Source organism: Haemaphysalis longicornis, unplaced genomic scaffold (genome assembly GCF_048455015.1).
Source record: "Haemaphysalis longicornis isolate Haplotype H1 unplaced genomic scaffold, Haemaphysalis longicornis Haplotype H1 scaffold_7, whole genome shotgun sequence".
Classification (NCBI taxonomy): Eukaryota; Metazoa; Arthropoda; class Arachnida; order Ixodida; family Ixodidae; genus Haemaphysalis; species Haemaphysalis longicornis.
Window position 1 is genome coordinate 26,139,213 of NW_027526422.1, and position 22,178 is coordinate 26,161,390.

The window sequence follows — 22,178 nt, forward strand, 5'->3', positions numbered from 1 at the left end:
GAAAACACTGCAGCATACTACTGCCTGCTCAGCATTATTGGCTGTAGTAGGGCTTGATTTTCGCTTGTGCGTTGCGCATTCTGCTACAATATTACGGCCACCTCGTTATAATTAACAGACCAGTCGGACAAGGCAGTTACGTTATAGTTACGTTACTTTAGGTAACAATCACCAAACGTTTGTGATAATGAATCGTTGGCCTGTTTCAGCATTTCTAGATTTAAGCATTTACCGCGCTAGTCGGACAGAGGGCGTATATTTACTCTTCGCTCCTAATTTTTTTAGTATCATCATTATATATATCACCGACTATCACTGGAGCACACTTGAGGTTCAGTGACAACAAGTGCTTGCCAAATTATAATATGCAGCCACACGGAATCTTGGGCAAAAAATTAAGCCCCCGCAGTCAACACAAATTATAACACGGTGGTGGTTCGGAGTGGTGTTTTTTTTTTTAAATTCCAGACAAACATCACCTTATCGTGACATGTATACTTGCAAAATAAGTAATCTGGTTGTCTTGGTTCTTTTACTTTGTAGGAATACTGTTTACCTCTTAGCCGGGAGAGAACTTCTATCAGGATTGGCCCCTTGTTTTAGTTTCGCCAAAAAAGTGTTTTTTTTTAACACTGTCCTGAGCCCATAGAAAAAAAAACCGACGCGTTGAACGAAACAAGTATTTCCTGAACAAATGTGACTTGGTTTCCGGAATGGAACGAAACATCCCCGGCCAAAGTACAGCAGTATTCCCCATCCTTCCTAAATCTAGAATCTAATGTGAACATTCACGTCCGTCGCATAAAAAAAAACCGCATTGGAGCGGTTTACAAAGTATTTAACGTAGTGTAGTATATTCTCTGTCATCAAGCACAGCCACCTCGGCTGTCGCTTCCGTAAGTTATCAAGCATCCCGGTGTGGCATTATTCTGCTTAGGATGAGAACGTATGCCTCGTTTGGCGTTCGTGCATACTTATTGAACACGAAAATTGTACAAATAAGTGCTATCAACCACAACAACAACAAGTATCATTCACAAGGAAACACGGCGAAAAGAGCATGGCCGAGGCGGCAGGATCCGGCCGGAAGTCCAGGTATGACGTTTTTCAGCCGGTTTTCGCCCGCGCTCTTCGGTCTTCCGGCATCGCGCGGCGAGATGGGGGCGGGGCATCGGGCCACTTTTGTTTGCTCATTGCGCCGCTTCTATTGCATGTATTGCGAAAATATTTCGTACACATGAACTATTCAATGTGTACTTGCTGCTAGTCAACTTTTCTTTTAATTCTAAAACCGCTTCACCTTCCCTTTAAGCTAGGCCAGCCACATTATCTATAGACCGCAACCTGTATTCACATCACATTCGAACTTAGAACCCCAGACACCTGCGGGTCAAACATCCGACTTAGAGGACTCACATGACAGACCACGACACCACCGGCATGGGTCAATGCGCCTTACGTTTCATAGCTTAGAACCACGGTAAGCCAGTCAAGCAGTGTCATCAGACTCATCACCCGCTCGAACAGTATGCGCAAACCCCGGGAGCTGCTTTTGCGGCGCCCACTGGTGAACATCTGTAGTCGAGATAGCCCAAGGAAGGCGCTGGATGTTCTCACATATCGACGCCACGACTCCTTCTTCGGAATCAGAGCGCTCTTTACCAATCGGCACTATCTCGTCCGAAACTTATCTCAAAGGAGTGCTGGAACAGTTTGCACGTTTACTGACGGCTAACCGTCTTCAATTCGAACGCGCAACCCGTTAGGGTACTGTCCCCATTCAAATAAAGCTGTTCCCAAATAGCCCTGAAATTTGAGGAGGCGTTATAGCGGTCGAGTTCGACTACACCAACAAGGACACCATGTAATGGCTACACTGGAGCGTACTGGTGCAGCAGCGCTAATTTTCAGGAGAAAGAAGAGAATAGAAATAAAGCGTTGAAGCAGGATGACGTACAAGTCCGCATAAAAGTAAACGGCGTACGGGAGCGATGAGAGAATTGCATCGCGGCGCCGCCTAGAAAGGCCGACGACAAAAATTGGCCACGTATCTGCTCCTTCCGTTGCAAATGTCGTCAAAAGACGATAGTCTCTGTAGACATTTGCCAAGGAAATGCCCCCCTTTTCTTTCCCGCCCATCTCTCATGCTCTATCTGTACCGTCGCGCTCATCCCAAGGTAAACACATTAACGGTTTGCTGAAGGTGATTTGAATTTACCGCGTTCCACTGCACCAGGCCGGGTTCCTCGATACCAGTGCTGCAGTACGGCGGAGACGCGCGTGAATCGAGGCGGCCGACTTCAAGGTTTATAGAACCGCGTTGCCGTGCTCCACGTGCGTTCCAAGCAGAACGTGGAACCGAGCTAGTGGAACCTTTCGTTGCTGTTGCCGCGTTATTTCTCATATGCCGCCAAAAGGTGGCGCGGGCAACAGCAGGCGGCGGTTTTCTGCAGTTGATGTAGAATATCATTTGCTACCGAAAAACCAAGCATCCATGAATTTTTTTTAAAAAAGGAACACTGTAAATATCCCTTGTGTATTATTTTCGGTCCTATATTTGCGTAATGTCTTGTTCATGTTCAGCAAAGTTGACAAGTATGAACATATAAACCGGGCTTAGACGCTCACATTTGGCTGTGAGCATGTATGTAAGACTATTGCGCAGTATGCATTTTACTTTGGCCGGGTGGCTGAATCGAGTAAAAGACAGACAGACAGACAGACATACAGACAGACAGACATACAGACAGATAGACAGACAGACATACAGACAGACCAATATTTACAGACAGACATACAGACAGATAGACAGACAGACATACAGACAGACCAATATTTCCGGGTTGAAGTAGCCCAAGGAAGACTATCGTCTTAAAAAAAAAACAAAGAAAACGAACGTTGTTGTCAGGATTAATGCTTTTCTGGCGTGTATTTCTGTGCGCAATAGTTTTGAAGGGTAACGCTTGGTTTCGCAATGGCGCGGGTTACAGTGCTCGGTAAGGCGGTTTGGTATCAACTCAACTAAATGGTGCATTTTGACTGCTATGAAATCGGCCATGTGGCTAATTACGGCTCGTAGAAGACTGTCTGCAAAAAAAAAAAAAAAAATGTAGGGATGCATAGAGGACGACATACAGCCTAGGGGACAAATGGTCATTTGGCTGCCAACACGAAATGCCTAAGTTGGTCTGGTCCTCAGTATTGACCACCGCTGATGTTCCGGATGGCATATAGTGGTGGACCACATTTGTAGACACAATAACCACAACAAGAACGTGGAAGCGTTGCTGCCCTGTACAACATCAAAAACACTGGCACCTCCCAAGACAAACAATCCCAACAATGAAGACATTTTATGACAATTCGGCGAACTATGGATCGAGTATAAACAGTTGCGCGCGGAGTACCGGCATCTCAAGGTAGAACTCACTGCCAGCCATCAGCAAGCGCCACCATCGCCAACTGCAACAGCAGATTCTTCCCACAAATTTGCCGTTCGGGATCATTCGGCTGCTGCCCCAGCCGTAAACGCATCCGTGCACCTCCTAGATGCTCGCATGCCCAAATGCATGCAAGTGCTTAAGTTCATCCTAGCCGATCTCTAAAAGAAACGTTTGAACCTTTAACGGACATCAAGGAACTCTGCCTTCTTACCCAACAAAACGCCACGCAGACTATAGCCGGAATCCAGTACATGCGTAACAACCTGCCCGGACAAGCCGCCGATGACGAGCTACCCCCACGAAATGTTACAGCACGCAACACAACCCGACAATGAAGCAAGCACAAAAATCTCTGCACCAATACTGCAATAGCTACTCTCAAACAGGACCTATTCTAGACACTCGTGTCGCCCAATCTTTTCGCATTTTATTCGAGAAAACACAGCCACGAAGTCATTTTGCAACTGCACCACCTTCAAATAAACCATTAATTGCACACTTTAACAAGAAGCTCCTAAGCTTTAAGCAACTCGTAGACGAACAAGCGCCTAGCCTAGTTCATTTAGTATTTGGGTGTCACGGTGTCAGTGTCCATGGCCAGTGTTCCAAGAATCCCGAGGTCGTCATCTTTCACATTAAGCTTCCGGACTGTAAAATACGATTGCGGCATCAGTTTATTACAGTCTGGTTAGCTATCCAGAAAAAAATACGCGTTCTGCACTTGATTCCAGCATATCATATCTCAGTATCCCCGAACTACGCTGACTATAGGCGGCGATTTCAGCGCCCGTGGCATCAGGTATCGGTTTGGGCACCAAATTTTCACTGACCCCACTCTGGGTCAGTGAATGCATTGCATTGGCCTTCATCCCGTTCACCTGAACTCCTCCCCTGATATCACTATTGCTTCTAACAGCATTGGTCGCGAGCGGGCCTTATACTCCATAACGTGCGTAGCGATCATTTCCCATTGCATTTCACGGTAACCGTTTTGTGACGTGCCAACGCCTCACCCGCTTGGGCTATGTGGCCTTTAGATCACAAGCCGCTCTCGTCCTCACTTGTCCGATAACCTTCTTGAAACTCATTCATAAAGCGGAGGCGGGGGATAAAAGTAATACGAGGGACCAGTTGCCCAACTATTCTGGGAAAAATAGACCACAGCCTGAGGCCGTTTTCTCAGCTGATCCTCGTCCTGCTAAGTCCTGGTCCTACGCCTGTTTTTTCCCACTGGTCTTTACCGCAACACATACCATCGCTCCTGCCAAGGAGACCATGAGGGGTAGCCTAAAAAATACGCTCTTTGCACAAAGCACATGATATCTTGCCCTTGAAGAGAGGCCTAGCACACGTGTGCGGGCACTGTTACGACTCAACGCTCCGCTACCCTGTGCGCGCGCGCTGCAAGTTTTGTGTAGTGCGGGGAAGCTTCGTGTGCTTGGAGGTGAAGCCGCCTTTCTAAAAAAAGCTACGACACGTAGGAGCGTGTCCGCCGTACGGACACTTGCTGGGGATGGTTCATGCCCGCCAGAGTTTCAAAATCTGGAACAAATTGGTTCCAGCGGGTAGTGAGGGAGTGAGTGAGTGAGAGTGATTTATTGTTACAGAAAGTGGAAAAGAAGTACACTGGGGATATTTTGAACTCATTTGGAGTTCACCAGCATAAAACCCAGTCTGGGGGAAGGGCAGAAGGGGAATGAAAGGGGATGGGGGAAAAATGGGGATAGAGAAAGAGGGAGAGACAGAAAGAAAGAGATAAGGAGTGCGTAATGCTGGACGGCAGGCATTCGGGTACAGCCGTTGCATGAGGTTCGTCTTCTCGGGAAAGGCCAGGAGACGTCGGAATGCTTCCTGCCAGATGGAGTTGGGGCCCGTCGGGAAAATTAGGTCCATCAGGGCATCGCTGGGCAGCCCGAGACGCCGGAGTGTGGCCCGAAGCTCTGCTCGTGGGGCATCGTGCTGGCGGCAGGAGCAGAGCAGGTGCGCCAGGGTCTCTGGCTCTGGGCAGTCAGCACATGTGGGTGACGACCGGCGGCCTTGTCGGTGCAAGCGGGCTGCCACATCACAGAAATCGAGCCGCACGCGGAGGAGTATGGGGCGGGCGTCCTTGCTAATGCGGCCAAGCAGGACCCGTGGAGCTTGGCTGCTGTCTTATTTCACCGAGCCCCTTTTTCCCATTCTGATTCCCTACATGCATAGCGATGGCCTCTGTTCTGGCAGTCTTGGTGCTATAGGGAGCTTAAGAGGGTTCAACACTGGTCGACCACTCTCGACATGTCGTAGACACTCGAGTCACGGCCCGGGGGTTAAAAACAAGGTCCCCTTCACCCCGAGTAGTCCGAGTGGCGCTGCTACCACCCCAAGCACAGGAAACAAAAAATACCTTAGCATAAATACCCCAGAAAGTGGAGGGGAAAATCGCCCCGCAGGTAGCGCAGTGGTAATCGCACAAGACCGGTATTCTGGAGGTCGGGGGCTCGGATACCACCAGGCGGGCATTTTTTCTCCACTATCTTTCTTTCCAAATTGTTTATCTGTTTTAACCACTTACCACATCTTCCCCTTTGCTTTCCGAGGTTTTCTTGTATGTATGTATGTATGTATGTATGTATGTATGTATGTATGTATGTAGGTATGCATGCATGCATGCATGTATGTATGTATGTATGTATGTATGTATGTATGTATGTATGTATGTATGTATGTATGTATGTATGTATGTATGTATGTATGTATGTATGTATGTATGTATGTATGTATGTATGTATGTATGTATGTATGTATGTATGTATGTATGTAGGTATGTATGTAGGTATGTATGTATGTATGTATGTATGCATGAATGTATGCATGTATGCATGTATGTATGTATGTATGTATGTATGTATGTATGTATGTATGTATGTAACACAGAAATCAGAGCTGGCAGTCAAGAAAACCTCGGAAAGCAAAGTGGAGGATGTGGTAGGTCATTGAATCAGATAAAGAATTTGGAAAGAAAGAAAGAAAGTGAAGAAAGAAAGAAAGTGGAGAAAACACCACTTTCTTTCTTTTTTTCCAAGTTCTTTATCTGTTTCAATGACCTACCACATCCTCCAGTTTGCTTTCCGAGGTTTTCTTGACAACTCCACTTTCTTTCTTTCTTTCCAAATTCTTTACCTGTTTCAATGACCTACCACATCCTCCCCTTTGCTTTCCGAGGTTTTCTTGACTGCCAACTCTTATTTCTGTGTTATTTTCAACGAGCCCCTTTTTCCCATTCTGATTCCCTACATGCATAGCGATGTTCTCTGTTCTGGCAGTCTTGGTGCCATAGGGAGCTTAAGAGGGTTCAACACTGGTCGACCACTCTCGACATGTCGTAGACACTCGAGTCACGGCCCGGGGGTTAAAAACAAGGTCCACTTCACCCCGAGTAGTCCGAGTGGCGCTGGCTACCACCCCCAAGCACAGGAAACAAAAATACCTAAACATTAATACCCCAGATAGTGGAGGGGAATACCGCCCCGCCGGTAGCGTAGTGGTTATCGCACCAGACCGGTATTCTGGAGGTCGTGGGTTCGGATCCCACCTGGCGGGCATTTTTTCTTTACTTTCTTTCTTTCTTTCCTAATTCTTTATCTGTTTCAATGACCTACCACATCCTCCCCTTTTGCTTGCCGAGGTTTTCTTGACTGCCAACTCTTATTTCTGTGTTATTTTCAACGAGCCCCTCATTTCCTATTCTGATTCGCTGTATGTATGTGTGTATGTATGTATGCATGCATGTATGTATGTATGTATGTATGTATGTATGTATGTACAGGTGCCGAAAAAATTGAACAGAACACGGGTTGGGGCTTTCGAGGGGATTTCTCCGCCATGTGCCTTGCCAGCAACATCTAAGACTTTTTAAGAAAGTCATTGCTAAATAAAATCGGGCCGCGCATATTGTATTTATGCTGGCAGCCGCACAAAATAAAAATTATTCTAATTTCCCAAAGGCGTGCCCCGTTTACTTTTTGGGGCATCTGTAGGTATATGTGCAGAAACAAACTTACTCCACCTTAGGGATTTCCCCTAGATCTGGTCGAGTAATAGGTATGTGTGCATCGTCGCCTTTATGCATGCCAAATAAAAGAGGCAGTAAATCATCGCGCCGCTGTCTGACGCAGAATAAGCTGAAAAACAAGGTGTTTTGTTGTTGTTTAGTATTAGAAAAAAGAGAAAAACAACAGCTCAAACTGAGCATGCGTTCGGGATGGGTCGCACGTGTGAAGTGCGTGGGAGGGCTGCTGGATACAACGACAAATACAATGAAAAATCTGCAGAAATTTAGAAAATTGTCCACTAAGAATGTTCCACTCTTATGCCGCTTGTATAGACTGTGAGTTCTTTATAACCAGATTTGCCTATGAGTAGCCAAGGGGTGGTGTTATTTTAATGTTTTATGTTTTCTTTTGTAACTTTGGCAAATGATGCATATTTATACCGTCATATCGATTAAGTGACTTTACTTCGCCAATTATTTATTTTCCCCACATGCAAGGCATAGTGCGGGGTTGGCCCGTTTTCGCTATTTTTTATTCGTACTTCGAAGGTATTTCGGGGGCTTTTTTAGTTTGGTTCCAATTTTTTAGAGGGAAGGTACATGATTCAAAATTTTGAATTCGTCAGAACATTTTTGTAAAATTTCTACCTTTATTTCTTATTTTGTGTTTTTGGTAATTCTGGTCGACGGAGGTTGTTTATTGCCGCTCTTATAAAGATTGAATGTGTTACCTCGGCTAGTTATGCCTTGTTTTGGTAATGTGAGGCGTTACACGATTCGCTTATCTTAGGAATTTTTTATTATAATTTCGAATATGCTTTTGCGGTTTTTTAAACCATCGGGTTTTGGATGATATGTATCAGGTGGATAGGTGTGATTTTATAAGATCATTTTTGTAGCATTTTTTCCCCTGTATTTTATTTCTTGGTTTTTCAAAATTTTGCTTTACCACTTATTTCCAGCTACGTTACTATAACGAATAAATGTGCTACGTCCACCAGTTATGCAATTTTGTTGAAATGCAGGGTGGTACACGGTTTGCTCATTTTGGCTAAATTTTTCTTAGTATCTCAAACGTTTTTTGAGGGCTTTTGTCGTTTAGGCGTCGGTTTTTTTTAGATGTACAAGGTACATATAATTGTTATTTTTCAGATAAGTTTTGTGAAAAAATTTTTCTTGCTTTACATATTTCTTGATATCTTAAAATTCCCTTCGAGGAATTACTGCCATTAACGCTACTATAACGATTAAATGTGTTACTTTTACCAATTCTGGATTTTTTGTGTGAACGCAGGGCGCAAGCTTTAAAAATAACGGTACCTTTAAAAAGTAATTTCATTTCTTCGATTGCAATAACTCATCAATTATAATAAATGAATAAAACCAACCATCCCAGATAAATCTGCTGAAGGTCGCACTTCACCTTTGCTCTGTACCACACGGAAGTTTCCCGAGAACTCTTCTTTTCCTTGGTTATAGTTCGTATGTTCACATAATCACATTTTTGCGGATGATTGCGTAATATGTTCTAACATTTTCCCCGGGTGTGACCGCTTAACCTTGCAGTCTAACGTTAACACGTTAATCTCTGATGTCCAACTTAGCTTCAGTCTTTAAAGGTTTTGAGAACCAAGTTAGTGTACGTTACTGACGCTACTACCCGTTTTCCTAGTCATTGAGTATTTAATAAAACAATTGATTACATTCGAGAGAAGTACCTCGTCTTTCGCTTTTAATCGGATCTAAAATGGCACGTACAAATGTCGAACTCACTCTTGCATCCCCTTACCCGAATCTTCGGTTACTGAAAGATAATAGAAATACAGGCTACGTCTTAGTTAAGAAAGATCGCATTTGCCGCTTTAGTTCGCCCTGAAATAGAATGCGGCCGCGTTATTTGGAACCCTTACTAGGCCTAACCATATTAAATACTGAATGCTTGCGAAATTTTGCTGATAGTTTTATTAACTCAGAATTTTGTTCGCATTACAAGCGTCACAAACTTAAAAAAACCGGGCTGAGCTAGAGGGTTTTGCCCTTCGTCGGAAATATGAACGCTTATCGCTTTTCCCAAAACTTTGCAAAGGCATCATTGCATGAGAGTTTTTTTCAATGCTCCTTCCTCTTGTACCTTTCCACGGAATGACCTCGCCAACAAACGTAAGCACCCTGCCGTGTCGTTCACTTTGTTTCGCATACTTATTCATCCTTGGCACAATCTTGAGCAGAATAATTTGCCGACACGTATTGCCACCGAAAAAGACACGAATAAATTCTTAGAGCTCATGCGCGCAACAGTCACTAACGACATTCCTTTTGAACAGTGAGTGAAGCTGTGTTTAAAATGTTCGAACGCCGTCGCAGCGATGTGGAGAGGGCATAGCTTAGCGAGGAGGAGAGCGAGCGCCAAGCACAAATGCAGCAAGTTCAGCGAAGTTGAACGAGACGCTTATATAGACAAAACTTTTCTAAAATACTAAATCTGGTGGCACTGTGTGTACTTGTAAACATTGTTGAGCAAAAAAGAAACGTTAAGCATATTTGAGGCAAAACATCAATATATAAGTGATATTTGCATTGTTCTTTTATTAAAAATACATGGCTCTTTGATATTTCCGATAGCAAATAAAGAAACACTCCATGAAAAACCAAGAGCGCTCGGGGCGCTCCCTCGTGGCACGTTTCTAGGTTCAAACGTAACAATAGGTACCAGTAGATGGCGCGAGCAGTTCAACACGGCAAGAATGAATTGGCGCGAACAGGAATCGATCTGCTAGCTATTAAAAGTTATATCAAGCTTGGCTTTGCTATTAGAGAACGCTAGGCATCTTCGCTGTTAATATCAGTGTTCGTCACGTTAAGTTGGGCTATTTCTTTCACTATTTTGTTCTTGTCATTTTTTATTTATTTCATACCACCATGATTTATCACGTGTATTAATGTCTTTCCATTTTGTTGCAGTCGATTTCTGGTTGCGTCGTGATTTGTTGTATTGTTTTTTCTTGTCTCGCCCCCCCCTTATCTAGAGGGCTTTTAGGGGTACTCTGAATAAATGAATAAAATTCTTCCGTTAATTTTAAATTAATTTGGGCTAAAGGTACCTTTTTCGAAGCACTTAAAATGTTTCTGTGTACTTGCATTTACGTGGAACGAAATGTGCTCTTACCCTGCGGTGGCAATACGGAGCGACCATGTGTGCTTTTTCAGGTTCCGAATATTTCAAAGGATGCGTCTTTCGTGGAGTACTTCCATTACCTGCTGGAAAACAATCATAAACAGACTCTTCTCCAACTAGTTCCAGACCGATATTTCAACAGAGAGTACGTATTGGTAATTTGTAGGAGCTGTGAGTTTACGACTTTTCTTGCGTTAAATGTACTTGCTTTTCTTGTCCTTTCTAACGAACAACAAATTTCAGTTCATGGCTTTTTTCTTGCAACCTACGGTTATATAGCAGTTATCTATTGTGTATTTTCCTACAATATAATCTTTAGGTCAACGCGGCTCGCTGTGTAGTTTTATTTGTCTACGCATTTTTTGTGCCTTCACAATTATTGCCTTCAACGCACCAACAAAACCGCAATATTATTACCTTGTAATTAACGTTTAGTTTTACAACAACCCTCTAACAAAGCTATGTACAATTCAAAGTACCAAAAGGGATGAGACACAAGTGAAGCACAATTATCAGCAATGTAAATATCGGGTGCTTTATTAGCCAACGTAGTTTACGATTAACATTCTGTTTAGTCTGATCATAAGGTTGCGTTTGACTTCATTGTGGCATACACGCCTTCGCCTTTCCTGATACTTCTGTAATAAAATGTCCATAAAACAGGTCGATTCACGTTTCCCCTGTAAAGATTGCTGGCTTCCTTCTCTTGAATTCCCAGTTCTCAAAAGGGGCACTGACACAAAATTTTGAAGGCGAGATAACTTCGGAGATAGATTGGTGGGTACACATATACATCATCTGCAAAATATCAGCGGCGAATACAGCCTAGAACATATTTAAAATCAATTTTAAAGTGTGCGAAACGCAACCGAGCAGCCAGCAGAGGACCACGCGCAATCGACATCCCGCAGATATTTTGTAAATAAACAACATTGATTGATTGTGGGGTTTAACGCGCCGACGCAACGCAGGCGATGAGGCGTGCCGTAGTGGAGGGCTCCGGATTAATTTTGACCACCTGGGGATCTTTATCGTGCGCCGAAATCTCGTACACACGGGCGTTTTTGCTTTTCGCCTCCACCAGAAAAGCGGCCGCCGCGGCCGGGAATCGAACCCGAAAATAAACAACATCCAAACACGTCACGAGTTTATGTTTGCCGCTTCCGCACTGCCGGCGTTTTTCGCCGGCTCGCTGGGCTCGCCGCTCCAATCGGAGGGCCGGAGGGCGGAGCTTCTGCTCTCGAGAACGAACGACCCGATCGTTGGCGGCGGAGGCGCCGTGATTTCGTCAGCTCATCGGGCAGCTGGCCGCGACCAAAGTTCTACAGCGATTCCAGGCACTCTGTTTCTATTACTTTTTATTACCATTGGATGCGAAAAAGCGCCGGAGGCACGAAAAGCCCACTGAGCTAGCCGCACGGTCTCTGTGCAGGCGGCGGCCACGGCCGCGAAGTGGCCCAGGCCGGCGCACGTAGCTTGAGTGATAGCTTGTTACCGCAGCACGAAATTGTCCCCAAGTCCCGACCATGGTGGCTTACTTGAGAAAGGAGTTAATGATGCGATGGCGGGTTGCATTAAAAATTGTCATCTGCACCGCTTGCGAGAGCGGCACTCGAATATCCACCGCAGTGCTTAGTCGAACACATCTGTAGGCAGACCGGCCTGCTGCTCCCAGCGCGCGTCTTGCCACCCACCGTCTCGAGCGTCGCGCGTCGTTCTTTAGCCGCGGTAGCATTTGCACTCGCAGCGCCTGTGTCACATCCACGGTCGCTTTTTAATTAAGCGCCTCAGGAGATCAGTACGTGGGGGCATTCGCAGAAACTGCCGTCGATGCGGATTCGACAGTGCTACGGCGGCTCTGCTCTGCGATATCCCTCCGATGGTCACGTGGTCAGCTTTGTTCACACAAAATCCACAAAATCCACGGTTTCGCGGCACTCGCTCAAACCGAAACTGCGACTGGCCGCATTGAAAATGCCTCTAATTAAACAACCGTCGCACGCTGAAGCAAATGAGGTTTCTACAGGTTATAAGTAGGTCACTAGCTACTTATCGAAACAAAAAAAAAAAAACAAGATGCAAAATTTTTGTGTCGGTGCCCCTTTAAGCATATATAAGCAGGTTAACAATTTACTCCTACACATGCCGGCATAACAAGTTGAATAGTCATATCGATAGCTTGTAAAGTGATTCGGTCAACACGCGAAGGCAGCGCATGATGTCGATGCCGTAAGGTAACAGATGAAGAGCGGAGATCTTCACAATGTTCTCAAGGGGACGATTTCCGCATCTCAATTATTCATAAGTTCAGAAGGCAAGTCCTTGTAGCTCTATTTTTGCTATAAACCTTATAAATAAATATTGCTTCATCGGGCTATACATAAATTTCTTGTTTGAAAGAAATAAACAAAAGTAACCTTAGTCTAAGCCTTGCAAGAAAATCAAAGGTCCCGCGCTGTTTGCTTTAATTCGCCTTGCTTGAACGTACATCAGCACTAAAAGAGAAATAATAATGTCGCAGGGTGTAGCCCTTCCCGCACTCATCGTGAGAAATGAACACCCTGCACGACGAATATAAAAATGTTTCCAGGTACACAAAGCAGAGAGCTCTTCATTTCTGCCCACGTAATTAAAGACGTGGGCTATTTTTAATAACTGTAGTAGCAGCAGTATTATGTCCATTAAAAACAGCTGTTTAAGATTTTTTCGCGTTATCTTTTAGCCAGTTAAAATGCAGTCAACATTCAGCCGTAAAGCGTTAACTTTGTAAACTATGAGCTATTCTTGTATTGCGGTGCAATTGATCTTTTGCATTTCTGACCTTTATTCATTAGACCACATTGGAATGTTCACAATAATTGATTGCAAAGTCTTGCCTTTGTTTCTTTTTATTCAAGGAATGAACGCATCCCTCTTAGATCGCACGCGTACTACGACAAAGGGACTCAGACAATTGGTATGTCATAGATTTACTTCGAAATGATGAAATTTGTCAAATGCACGTCCTTGTTCCTATACGTATGCTTTTTAAAAGGGGAAAGTGGCAAAAAATTAATATTTCAAAATACTTTTGGAGCACTTAAATACTTATGAGTTGTGAATGAAAACGCAATGATGTACAACTGGACACCGCTGCGTGTCCATTTGAACACCCAGGGAGCCCTGCGCCGCGCAGTGTGCCCAGACTCGCGGGTGATTGCAGCGCTACTGGGCGAGGAGCGCCAAGTAGCGCTGCAATCACTCCTAATCCTGCAATCACTCCTGCTGAAATAATACTGGTTCAACCAGAGGCGTTGTCGAAAAATGAATGACTGAATGAAGCTTCATTTAGAAAACTACCAGCCGGGGTAGGTACCCTAATTTCTTTGCGAAATCTGCCAGATCGGCAGCCGAACAGCAGCCGCTACCACCGCTGCACTTCCCGCTTTTATTTATTTATTTATTTATTTATTTATTTATTTATTTATTTATTTATTTATTTATTTATTTATTTATTTAGTTATTTATTTATTTATTTATTTATTTATTTATTTATTTATTTATTTGTTTATTTTCGATACTGCCAGTCTCATACGAGGCCACAGCAGGAGGGCATCAGTTCTTGTATACAGAATACACCGTTTTCTACGTAGCTGTGCGCATGCCCGGACCTTTCCTCAGTGGATGCACGCGTACTCCTTTTTTTTTAGGTTTCATTCGTTTCTGAGACAAACGCTATGGAGACACGCGACGCGATGCAGCTCATGAGAATTTCGTTACTGTTCCGCTGAAGCAGATAACGCTGACGCCGACGCTGGTATTTTTCGCTCAAGGGGTGATCGATTGATTGTAGGGTTTAACGCGCAGACGCAACGCAGGCGATGAGGCGCGCCGTAGTGGAGGGCTACGGATTAATTTTGACCATCTGGGGATCTTTAACGTGCGCCGAAATCTCGTACACACGGGCGTTTTTGCTTTTCGCCTCCATCAGAAAGGCGGCCGCCACGGCCGGGAATCGAACCCGCGTCCTCGTGCCCAGCAGCATTCGCTGAAGTGGTAAGGGTTTCGCAATAAGTTAGTGGAAATAATTTTGAGCAATAATTGTGAGGGAATTTCACTCAAGGATGATTGGTGCAATGGTTTCTGCTAACATTGTGTAGGTTTTTTTTTCGATTAGCAGAAGCGCAGCACTGAACATGCGCCCAATGTTCGTTCAAATATATCCTAAGCAGTGCTGTCTGCACTTGGCTCAGCGGCAGTGCATTTCATTTTATTCAGACAGGACGAATTTCCTTTGTAAAAAGGGGCAGAGTCACAGAAGCGTTGAGGATCTTTCTTTACTAGTTTGCAAGACAAAGGAAGACCAACTACACTTGGTTTCATTTCAATCGAACAAAATCAATTCGATCAGTTTCGACTAATTTCCTTCGGTTCCAACGAGCAGCTGTAAGCTGAAAACAGGTGGCTATCTGACGCCTGTCTGGGTCCAGGGCTATGGTTGCTTTACGTTTAATCTGGTGGCTGGGTTTTCTGAAAAGCAGCGCATTGCTATGGCAGAAACAAACAAAAACAGTTCTTACATACAACAACAGTCTATGGTGCTCGGTTAAGGCCTTACGTAATCATATTTGTCAGTTATATTACCTGCCAAGAGGGCTGTATACTTTGTGTGGAGGCGGAAGACAAAAAAGCACCTTTGAAAGATATTTAGGCGCAGCCTGAAAAACCATGAATATAGAAATCAAAATTGATTTAGATTAAAATTCCCAGAATCCCTAAGACGTTATTATGAGTTGCGAATGCGTAGGCTGTAATGACAAATTGAACGCCGCTGAGCGTCCAAGCGAACAGCACACCAGAGGCCTGCCACGGCCGCCGCCCCACTTACGTGACTCCGGGGTCTGATACGTAGACATGGCGAGCTACACTGGCTGAAGCACCATAACGGCAGTGGTAGTTGATCATTAAGGCAACGCGATATCTTCGTGTTCAGTCCCCACGTCCCGTCCAGACGCGGGAGAAGAGTTGGCCATCGCACTCGCCATCACAGGTGCACGGGCCAGCATCATCATATCGGGTTCGAAGGCCGCCCTGCGCAACTACGCAAGAGGGAGAGTTTCTACGGCAGCAGCGCATATACTCCGGACCCCCTCTGAGACAACAGCAAGACAAGTTCGTCCCGGGGAACGAGATGACACGCCAGGCAGGCAGAGGATTCTGCAACCAGGCTGACCTTCAGTCCGAAGAGGTGTCGTCTGACACGGGGGAAGGGACAGGCTCTGGACACACCAGGAAATTACAGAGTACTATAGGCTGAGTCGTGTAAAACCTCCGACAGCTCTCAGATCCCTTACAAGAGGACATTCACTAGCGAGGCGTAGGCTGCAGACATGCACATTCCCCCCCTGACTATGTGACACCCACAATACCCAAAAAGGTACCAGGACACATGTAAATGGTGTGTACTATCAGCCGCTTCCCTCACACACATGGTTTATGCCTGTCATCTCAAACCCCAGCCCACAAAGCCCGGATTTCACATCAGTAATTACGAGCAGCGGGAGGACGCGCTGCTCAGATCTATCCTCGAAGTGCAAGTTGCGGTCGTCCAGCTGGCGGAAGACGCTGCCAAGGAGCACGAGCTCCTGGCTGTCGTCTGGTGAAGTGCCCAGCCGAAAACTCCCTCTAGGGTGGTTACGCGCAGCAAAAATGACGAATAAAGTTTTCTCTCTCTCTGTGCGTATACCCAGTCGTATAGCTCTTTTATATAGCTCCCCTATTGCTAAATAAAGCTATAGTATATAAACAAAGTTGTGTGCAGTTCCGGGGACTCTATAGCTATATATACAGGACATCTATATATAATAACTGTAAATTGCCCTCGTAGAGAGCATATACCGTATCTGAAGTGGCGCGAGAATACGTGAGAAGGGACAGGAAAATGATGCTTAATTTATGTAATGCGCAGTCTAGCCAGATACCGATTCTCTTATTCCGATGCCGGAAAACTCATTAACTGAGTGTTTAACAGCAGTATTGAAGGAACTTTATGGCGATAAAAGTCTTTGGAAGCGTACAAATGATTGGCCACCGGATGAAAAAAGGTCTCGAAAACGAATGGTTTGAGCACCCACTCATTGTAAAGACCATATAATCATAGTTCGTGCGCGTGTGATTGTGTATGAGTATGCGTGCGAGCACACCCACCACCGGTCATTACACGCTGCCTTCTCTCGCGATATTTGATGACCTTTTCTTTGATGGGTGCTCACTATAGGGTGCGGGATTAACTTCGGTGTTACATGGTGGCGATATGAAAAATCGTATTCATTAAAACTTCTCGTAAAAAGCCTGAAGGGATGAAGGAGGCGTAAGGAAGGCAGGAAAAGTCATCTGGCTAGCTTAATTATGAGAAAAGGTGGGCTTCTGGAGGCGCATGTTAAGTTTGTTTGTAGTTCTGATGCCCCTGAAATTAGCAGAATGTGAAGAATTTGGCTCCAGGAGGCCGTTGAGGCGAAAGCAACAGCCACTGACAACAACCGCAACTTTCTCTGTTAACTTTTTCATTATTAAAATACGGATCGTTACCGTCAAAACGTATACACGCACTTGAATATAAACATCTGCACCAGTTCGTTTTATGTCGTTTGCGGGCACGATGCTCGCCCTTGGCGACAGGATCCCGCACGGTTGCACGCGCAATATTCCTTTGTTTATTGAAATGAGATATGGCGTATGCATGGGTGGGCATACCCCTGCAAGTGTTCTTGGTTTGGTTATTCTTCGAGTTCTGAGGAAGAGCTTACGTGTGGGATAATTGATACTCCTTGATTGCATTTCCAGCGCACAAAAAAGAACGCGAACAGACAAGAGCGTATCAGTCTGTCGGTGTCTTTTTTTTTTTTTTTCGTGCGCTAGAAATACAATGACTCAATTTCTTCTCTTCATGCATGCCCTACACACAATTCTGCTTGAATATATAAAGTTTCTGACATTGTTTATTTACAGTGTATCCAGCTGCATCCCTCGTGACTCATTACAGAAGCTCTCCAATTCCCAGGTAAGTCATGCATTTCAGTAGGAATATCGGAACGCCATTTGTACCTCTTGATTTCCAACCGCAGGTCTGTAAACTACGGGACAATAGGAACCATTCTTTCCCAGCTGTTCATCGCGATCATCGATAGATACAGCAGTACGTATTTTTAAAACTTTCGCCACGATTAGTAGCAAATGCTGTTATACTAGTTCCTATTTAATTTTATTGCTTGTTTGAAATCTTAGATATTTTAGTAGTTTGTTTATATTTATGGCTTGTTTATTACTAAAGGGGTTTATACCATATGCGAAAATTCCACGCTGTGGTTTTAAGAGTGACGCTCTTTAGCAAATTGGTATTTTTAACTTCAGACAAAAAATTACAAGAGATCGTCGAGCTTGCGCACGTGAGCGCGGGCCTCCCTGCGACCGCCCGGCAGTTAATAAAACCAAGAAAAGCGCCCGGGAGCGCACCACGTGAGCTCGTGCCTCGCGACAACTGCCCAGCATTTAAAACGCCGGCGCACGTTTGTCACGCAAAACATACCCACTTAAAGAAATTGGCCAAGATTGCAAAAAAAAAAAAAAAACACCCCAGCGTAATCATGGCAATACAATCATGGCGCTAAATAATCGAGGAAGCTAGAGTAGTGAATGAAGGTGAGGAATTTATTAGGCCCCTTTCATTATGTTATCAAACGGAGAAATAAGTTATAAGAGGTATGCCGGAATCTAATGTTTCGTGACAAATTTCCAAGATAAACTTGCGATACGGATTCATACTGGTTTGTTGTAAGTCTGATGTGTCCTTTTCTTACTACTTTTTGAGGTTTCCTTCTTTGGATATAGGGGTTGCCGCAACTTGTTTCTTGCGAAGTAAAATGGTGTGGGCTTTCTATTGAAACGTAGCTGAACATCGGTACTTCTTCGGTGTCTTTTGTGTCCCGTTTTGAGCTGTACTTGCTATGTAAGTGGGGTCATCCGCTCCCCTCTGTGCACCGAACACCTAATAACTTTGACAATAAATGACGGGCCTAAAGGTGATGAGGAGTTGGAGCTGTGCTTGAACAGTCAAGCCGGTGTTCCCGCTGAAACGAAGCAAACCGACGGATGCCCTTTTTGGGTTTTTCAACAATCAGAGGTGACGCGGTTGATGCCACAGCCGCCTGAAAAATTCCAGTGTACGTCTTCAAGCGTTTAATTGCCGTGCTGCCAAGGGCTATTGTGATGAAAAAGCCACGAAAGCGACTTTAGTTCATAATTAAGTGTCTGCATCACGGCTTTCTTAATGTGACCTTCCAATGTCCGTGCAGTAGTATGCAGGAGTGGGTGAGTGAGTGAAAACTTTATTGCATGGCAGCCAGTAATCCTAGACGTCGGCCAAGAGCCCTTGGGCTCTAGCAGCGTCTTCGCAGGAGAGAAAAATTTTAAGCTTGACCCTTATTTCAAAAGCAATTTCGAAAACAACGAAGCCTTTATAACCCCATATTTAAGTTTTACAACGATACACATCGCATACCACAGGAGATATTTATGTCTTAGAATTGTCCCTCTTAGACCATTCAAGAAGGGAATGTTCACAGTGCAAATGTTTTGTAACGGAGGTGTTTGCTGGGCATGCGCTTGGTTTTGCAGATGTCCACATTGCATAAAGCTCGTGCTACAAACAAAATATTTGTATTGATGTATGTAACGCTCATGAAGTTCTGATTAAATGTTTTTGGCAGCGTTTCTCACTGTCTGAAAGCAGCCAGCGCTGATGCAGGATTTTGTGGCCGATCACAGATATTGTAGTTTTACTCTTTATTTTACGCATAGGCCTTACGGAATGTGTGAGCATACATTTATTTTATGCACTCCCATTTTTATTGTCTTATTTGATATTGCCAAGATTTCTTCCACGAAATTCAAGCACAACATTAGATGAAGAGACTATTGCTCTCTGCCTGGCATTAACTCGATGTAGCACAAAATTATTTTCCCCCACCAGTGTCAGAATTAAAACAAAATATGCCTCCTTCCTGAACGGTTATTTCGTGTGTATACCATCACATTTCCTGTGCGGGTTTCACTTCATGGACTTCATATGAACAGAAATCAATACGTGAATATCCCAATAAAATGCAGGTCTATCAGAAGAAACCGGACGGTACGATAAGAGCACCTGGGACATCCAGACGAGGGATAACTTCTGCAATAGGTCTTCTTGTTTGAACCGTACAGAAGAATGCAATGATACATCGGTAAGGGCTAAACTTTGCATATTTTTCAATTATTTTTTATTTTTTATGGTGCGCATTTGGATTTATTTTACGTGCAATTCCTGGTTTCGCGTGCAGTCATACTCTTGTAGCGTTATGGCGGCCGCAAGCAGCTAAGAACATATTTACTGAAGAACAGAAACTGCAGCAATCATGGCGTACATTGTAGATTAAATGCAACCTGCAATGACTACGACGTCAGTGGCCGGCACGCTGGAGTAGCTGAAATTTTATTTATTTCTAATATTTTAGTTTGCCTACCATTATGCATAATTTATAACCTTTATTATGATGCAAAATACTTCTTTTTTTCTATTTTCAATATTTTTTTTTATTGTGCATAGGGTTTAGATTTATTTGTTTTTATCATAGTGGACATTTAATTTTAAATTTTTTTCCTGTGTTTTTTATAGTTGTATTGTATTTTTTTTTTAATTCAGTAATGCGTTTTATGCTCTCTTAAACTCCCGTGAAGTCGGCGCTCTAGCTTTATGGTCGCGTAAGCAGGACGTTTTCGCAGCACCCACCGCAGTAGTTCAGTGGCTAAAACGTTGTGCTGCGGAGCCTGGGGAGGCGGGTTCGCGTCAAGGTCGTGGCGGTCACTTTTCAGGCGTAATGGTCAAATGGTCAAATTAATCCTGAGCCCTCCACTACGGCACGCCTCGTTTCCCAGGCGTAGTTCCGGTGTGGAAAATGATTCTTTTTGATGTTTTCGCGGCTCCTCAGCCCGCTTACCCTATTGTTGTTGACGCTGCAAAAACTTTGTTATTCTACTGTTCGCGCTTCGGCGCCGCGGTGACAAGGTATATGTAAGCCTTGCGTTAGGCTAAAACTACGTTATCACATTTTTCGTTATTTCCCAGCAAACCATTCTCAGGAATGTAACGTTCATGACTGTGATGTAAACTGCCTTTTTTTAGAGTTTATTTATTCTACGGCAATAGCCAGCCATTATGGATGAACTACCCAAACGTTGTGTCGTCCGCGAACGAAACCTCCCCAGGAACGTCACCTGTAGGAAATCTACCCCTGATTTAATTAGAGGATGTGTCTCCCGAAACTGATATTTGGCTGTCAGCAGAAATCGCTCATGTTGCTCTTTCTTTTTTTTTATTAGGTGCCGACAATCAGTGACAAGTACGAGAAGTTACATGACTACTACGGAGTACGAATTTCTTTCCAGGTTTGTACACCTTATTTGCTCATCTTATCCAGGTTTACGTGACAGCCAAAACGGGAGCAGTCAAGTTTCTGAGGTGTAATCACCGTATTTTGCGCACACTGCTGCCACAAAAACAAACTAAAACCAAAGTGCCTTTACCTGCACTGTAAATGCATGAACTGTCGGGGACCGTAGTGTGCTTGGCGTAATTTCAGCTATAAAAGTTAATTTCCCCCCTACCTCACGCTTAAAGGGGCACTTAATTTACTGAGTTCCAAACATGTTTTACAAGAAAAGACAGAAAACGCACACCATGATGTGTGTTTTTCGGGCTGATTTACTCGAATTTTTTTTAAAGAGAAAAGTGCGTTGAGAAGAGCTGTTCGAAAGTGCCATCAACAAACCGTCCTCCCCGCAGCTTTTTGGTGTATGCTACCACAGCCCATTTTACCTCGCCAGGGCTAAATGTAGCGCACTGCTTACAAGTTGCAGTGAAGTGGGTGACAATCAAAACTTTGAAAGTTTGAATAAAATGCAAATCCATTGCAAACTAGCGTGACGTCATTACTATAGTTGGCCCGGCGGCCGCTAAAGGCCCGTGCAATTTTCTCCTGCACTGTGCATTTACAATAAACTAAGGCTGTAGACATTCGCTAAATAGTCTAGTAAAAGATTACACATACTAAGCTTCCCAATGCAGCCAGAAACACTTCTACAAATTTGTTCTTCTTCAGTGTCGATTAAAAGGCGTGTGAAGACAAGATGCAAAGATGTTTTATATTAAAGAAGAAGAAGAAGAAGAAATTAATTTACTCTTTTGCATAACAAAAGATACAGAAGGAGGTCACGAAGAACGAGGCTGGAGGGGGACCTCCTATTACAGATAGAAAGTAAAAAAACTCAATTATACAGCAAAGTCAGCAGTGAAAAGAAGGAAAAATGCGTTAGTGTGAAATACAACTCAAAGGGCTTTTTATGGATGTTATACATGTACACCGTGCGAAACTCAAAAAATATTTTCAAAAACACTGTTACAAAAATAATAAAGTAATGATCAGGTCAGAGGTGCAAGAACAAATACAATTGAAAA

At 44.1% G+C, this 22,178-nt stretch overlaps 1 protein-coding gene across 2 annotated transcripts in view; it reads left to right on the forward strand.

Annotated features, from left to right (window-relative positions):
* The window catches only part of LOC144147353 (neprilysin-1-like), a 109,025-nt gene that overhangs the window by 61,283 nt on the left and 25,564 nt on the right, over nucleotides 1–22,178 (forward strand). For both annotated transcript variants that reach the window (XM_077679465.1, XM_077679466.1), the window contains exons 13-18: nucleotides 10,681–10,793; nucleotides 13,546–13,604; nucleotides 17,636–17,687; nucleotides 17,752–17,822; nucleotides 19,793–19,908; nucleotides 21,044–21,109. In XM_077679465.1, coding sequence (XP_077535591.1) covers nucleotides 10,681–10,793; nucleotides 13,546–13,604; nucleotides 17,636–17,687; nucleotides 17,752–17,822; nucleotides 19,793–19,908; nucleotides 21,044–21,109 — 477 coding nt within the window. The remainder of the gene's footprint in view (nucleotides 1–10,680; nucleotides 10,794–13,545; nucleotides 13,605–17,635; nucleotides 17,688–17,751; nucleotides 17,823–19,792; nucleotides 19,909–21,043; nucleotides 21,110–22,178) is intronic.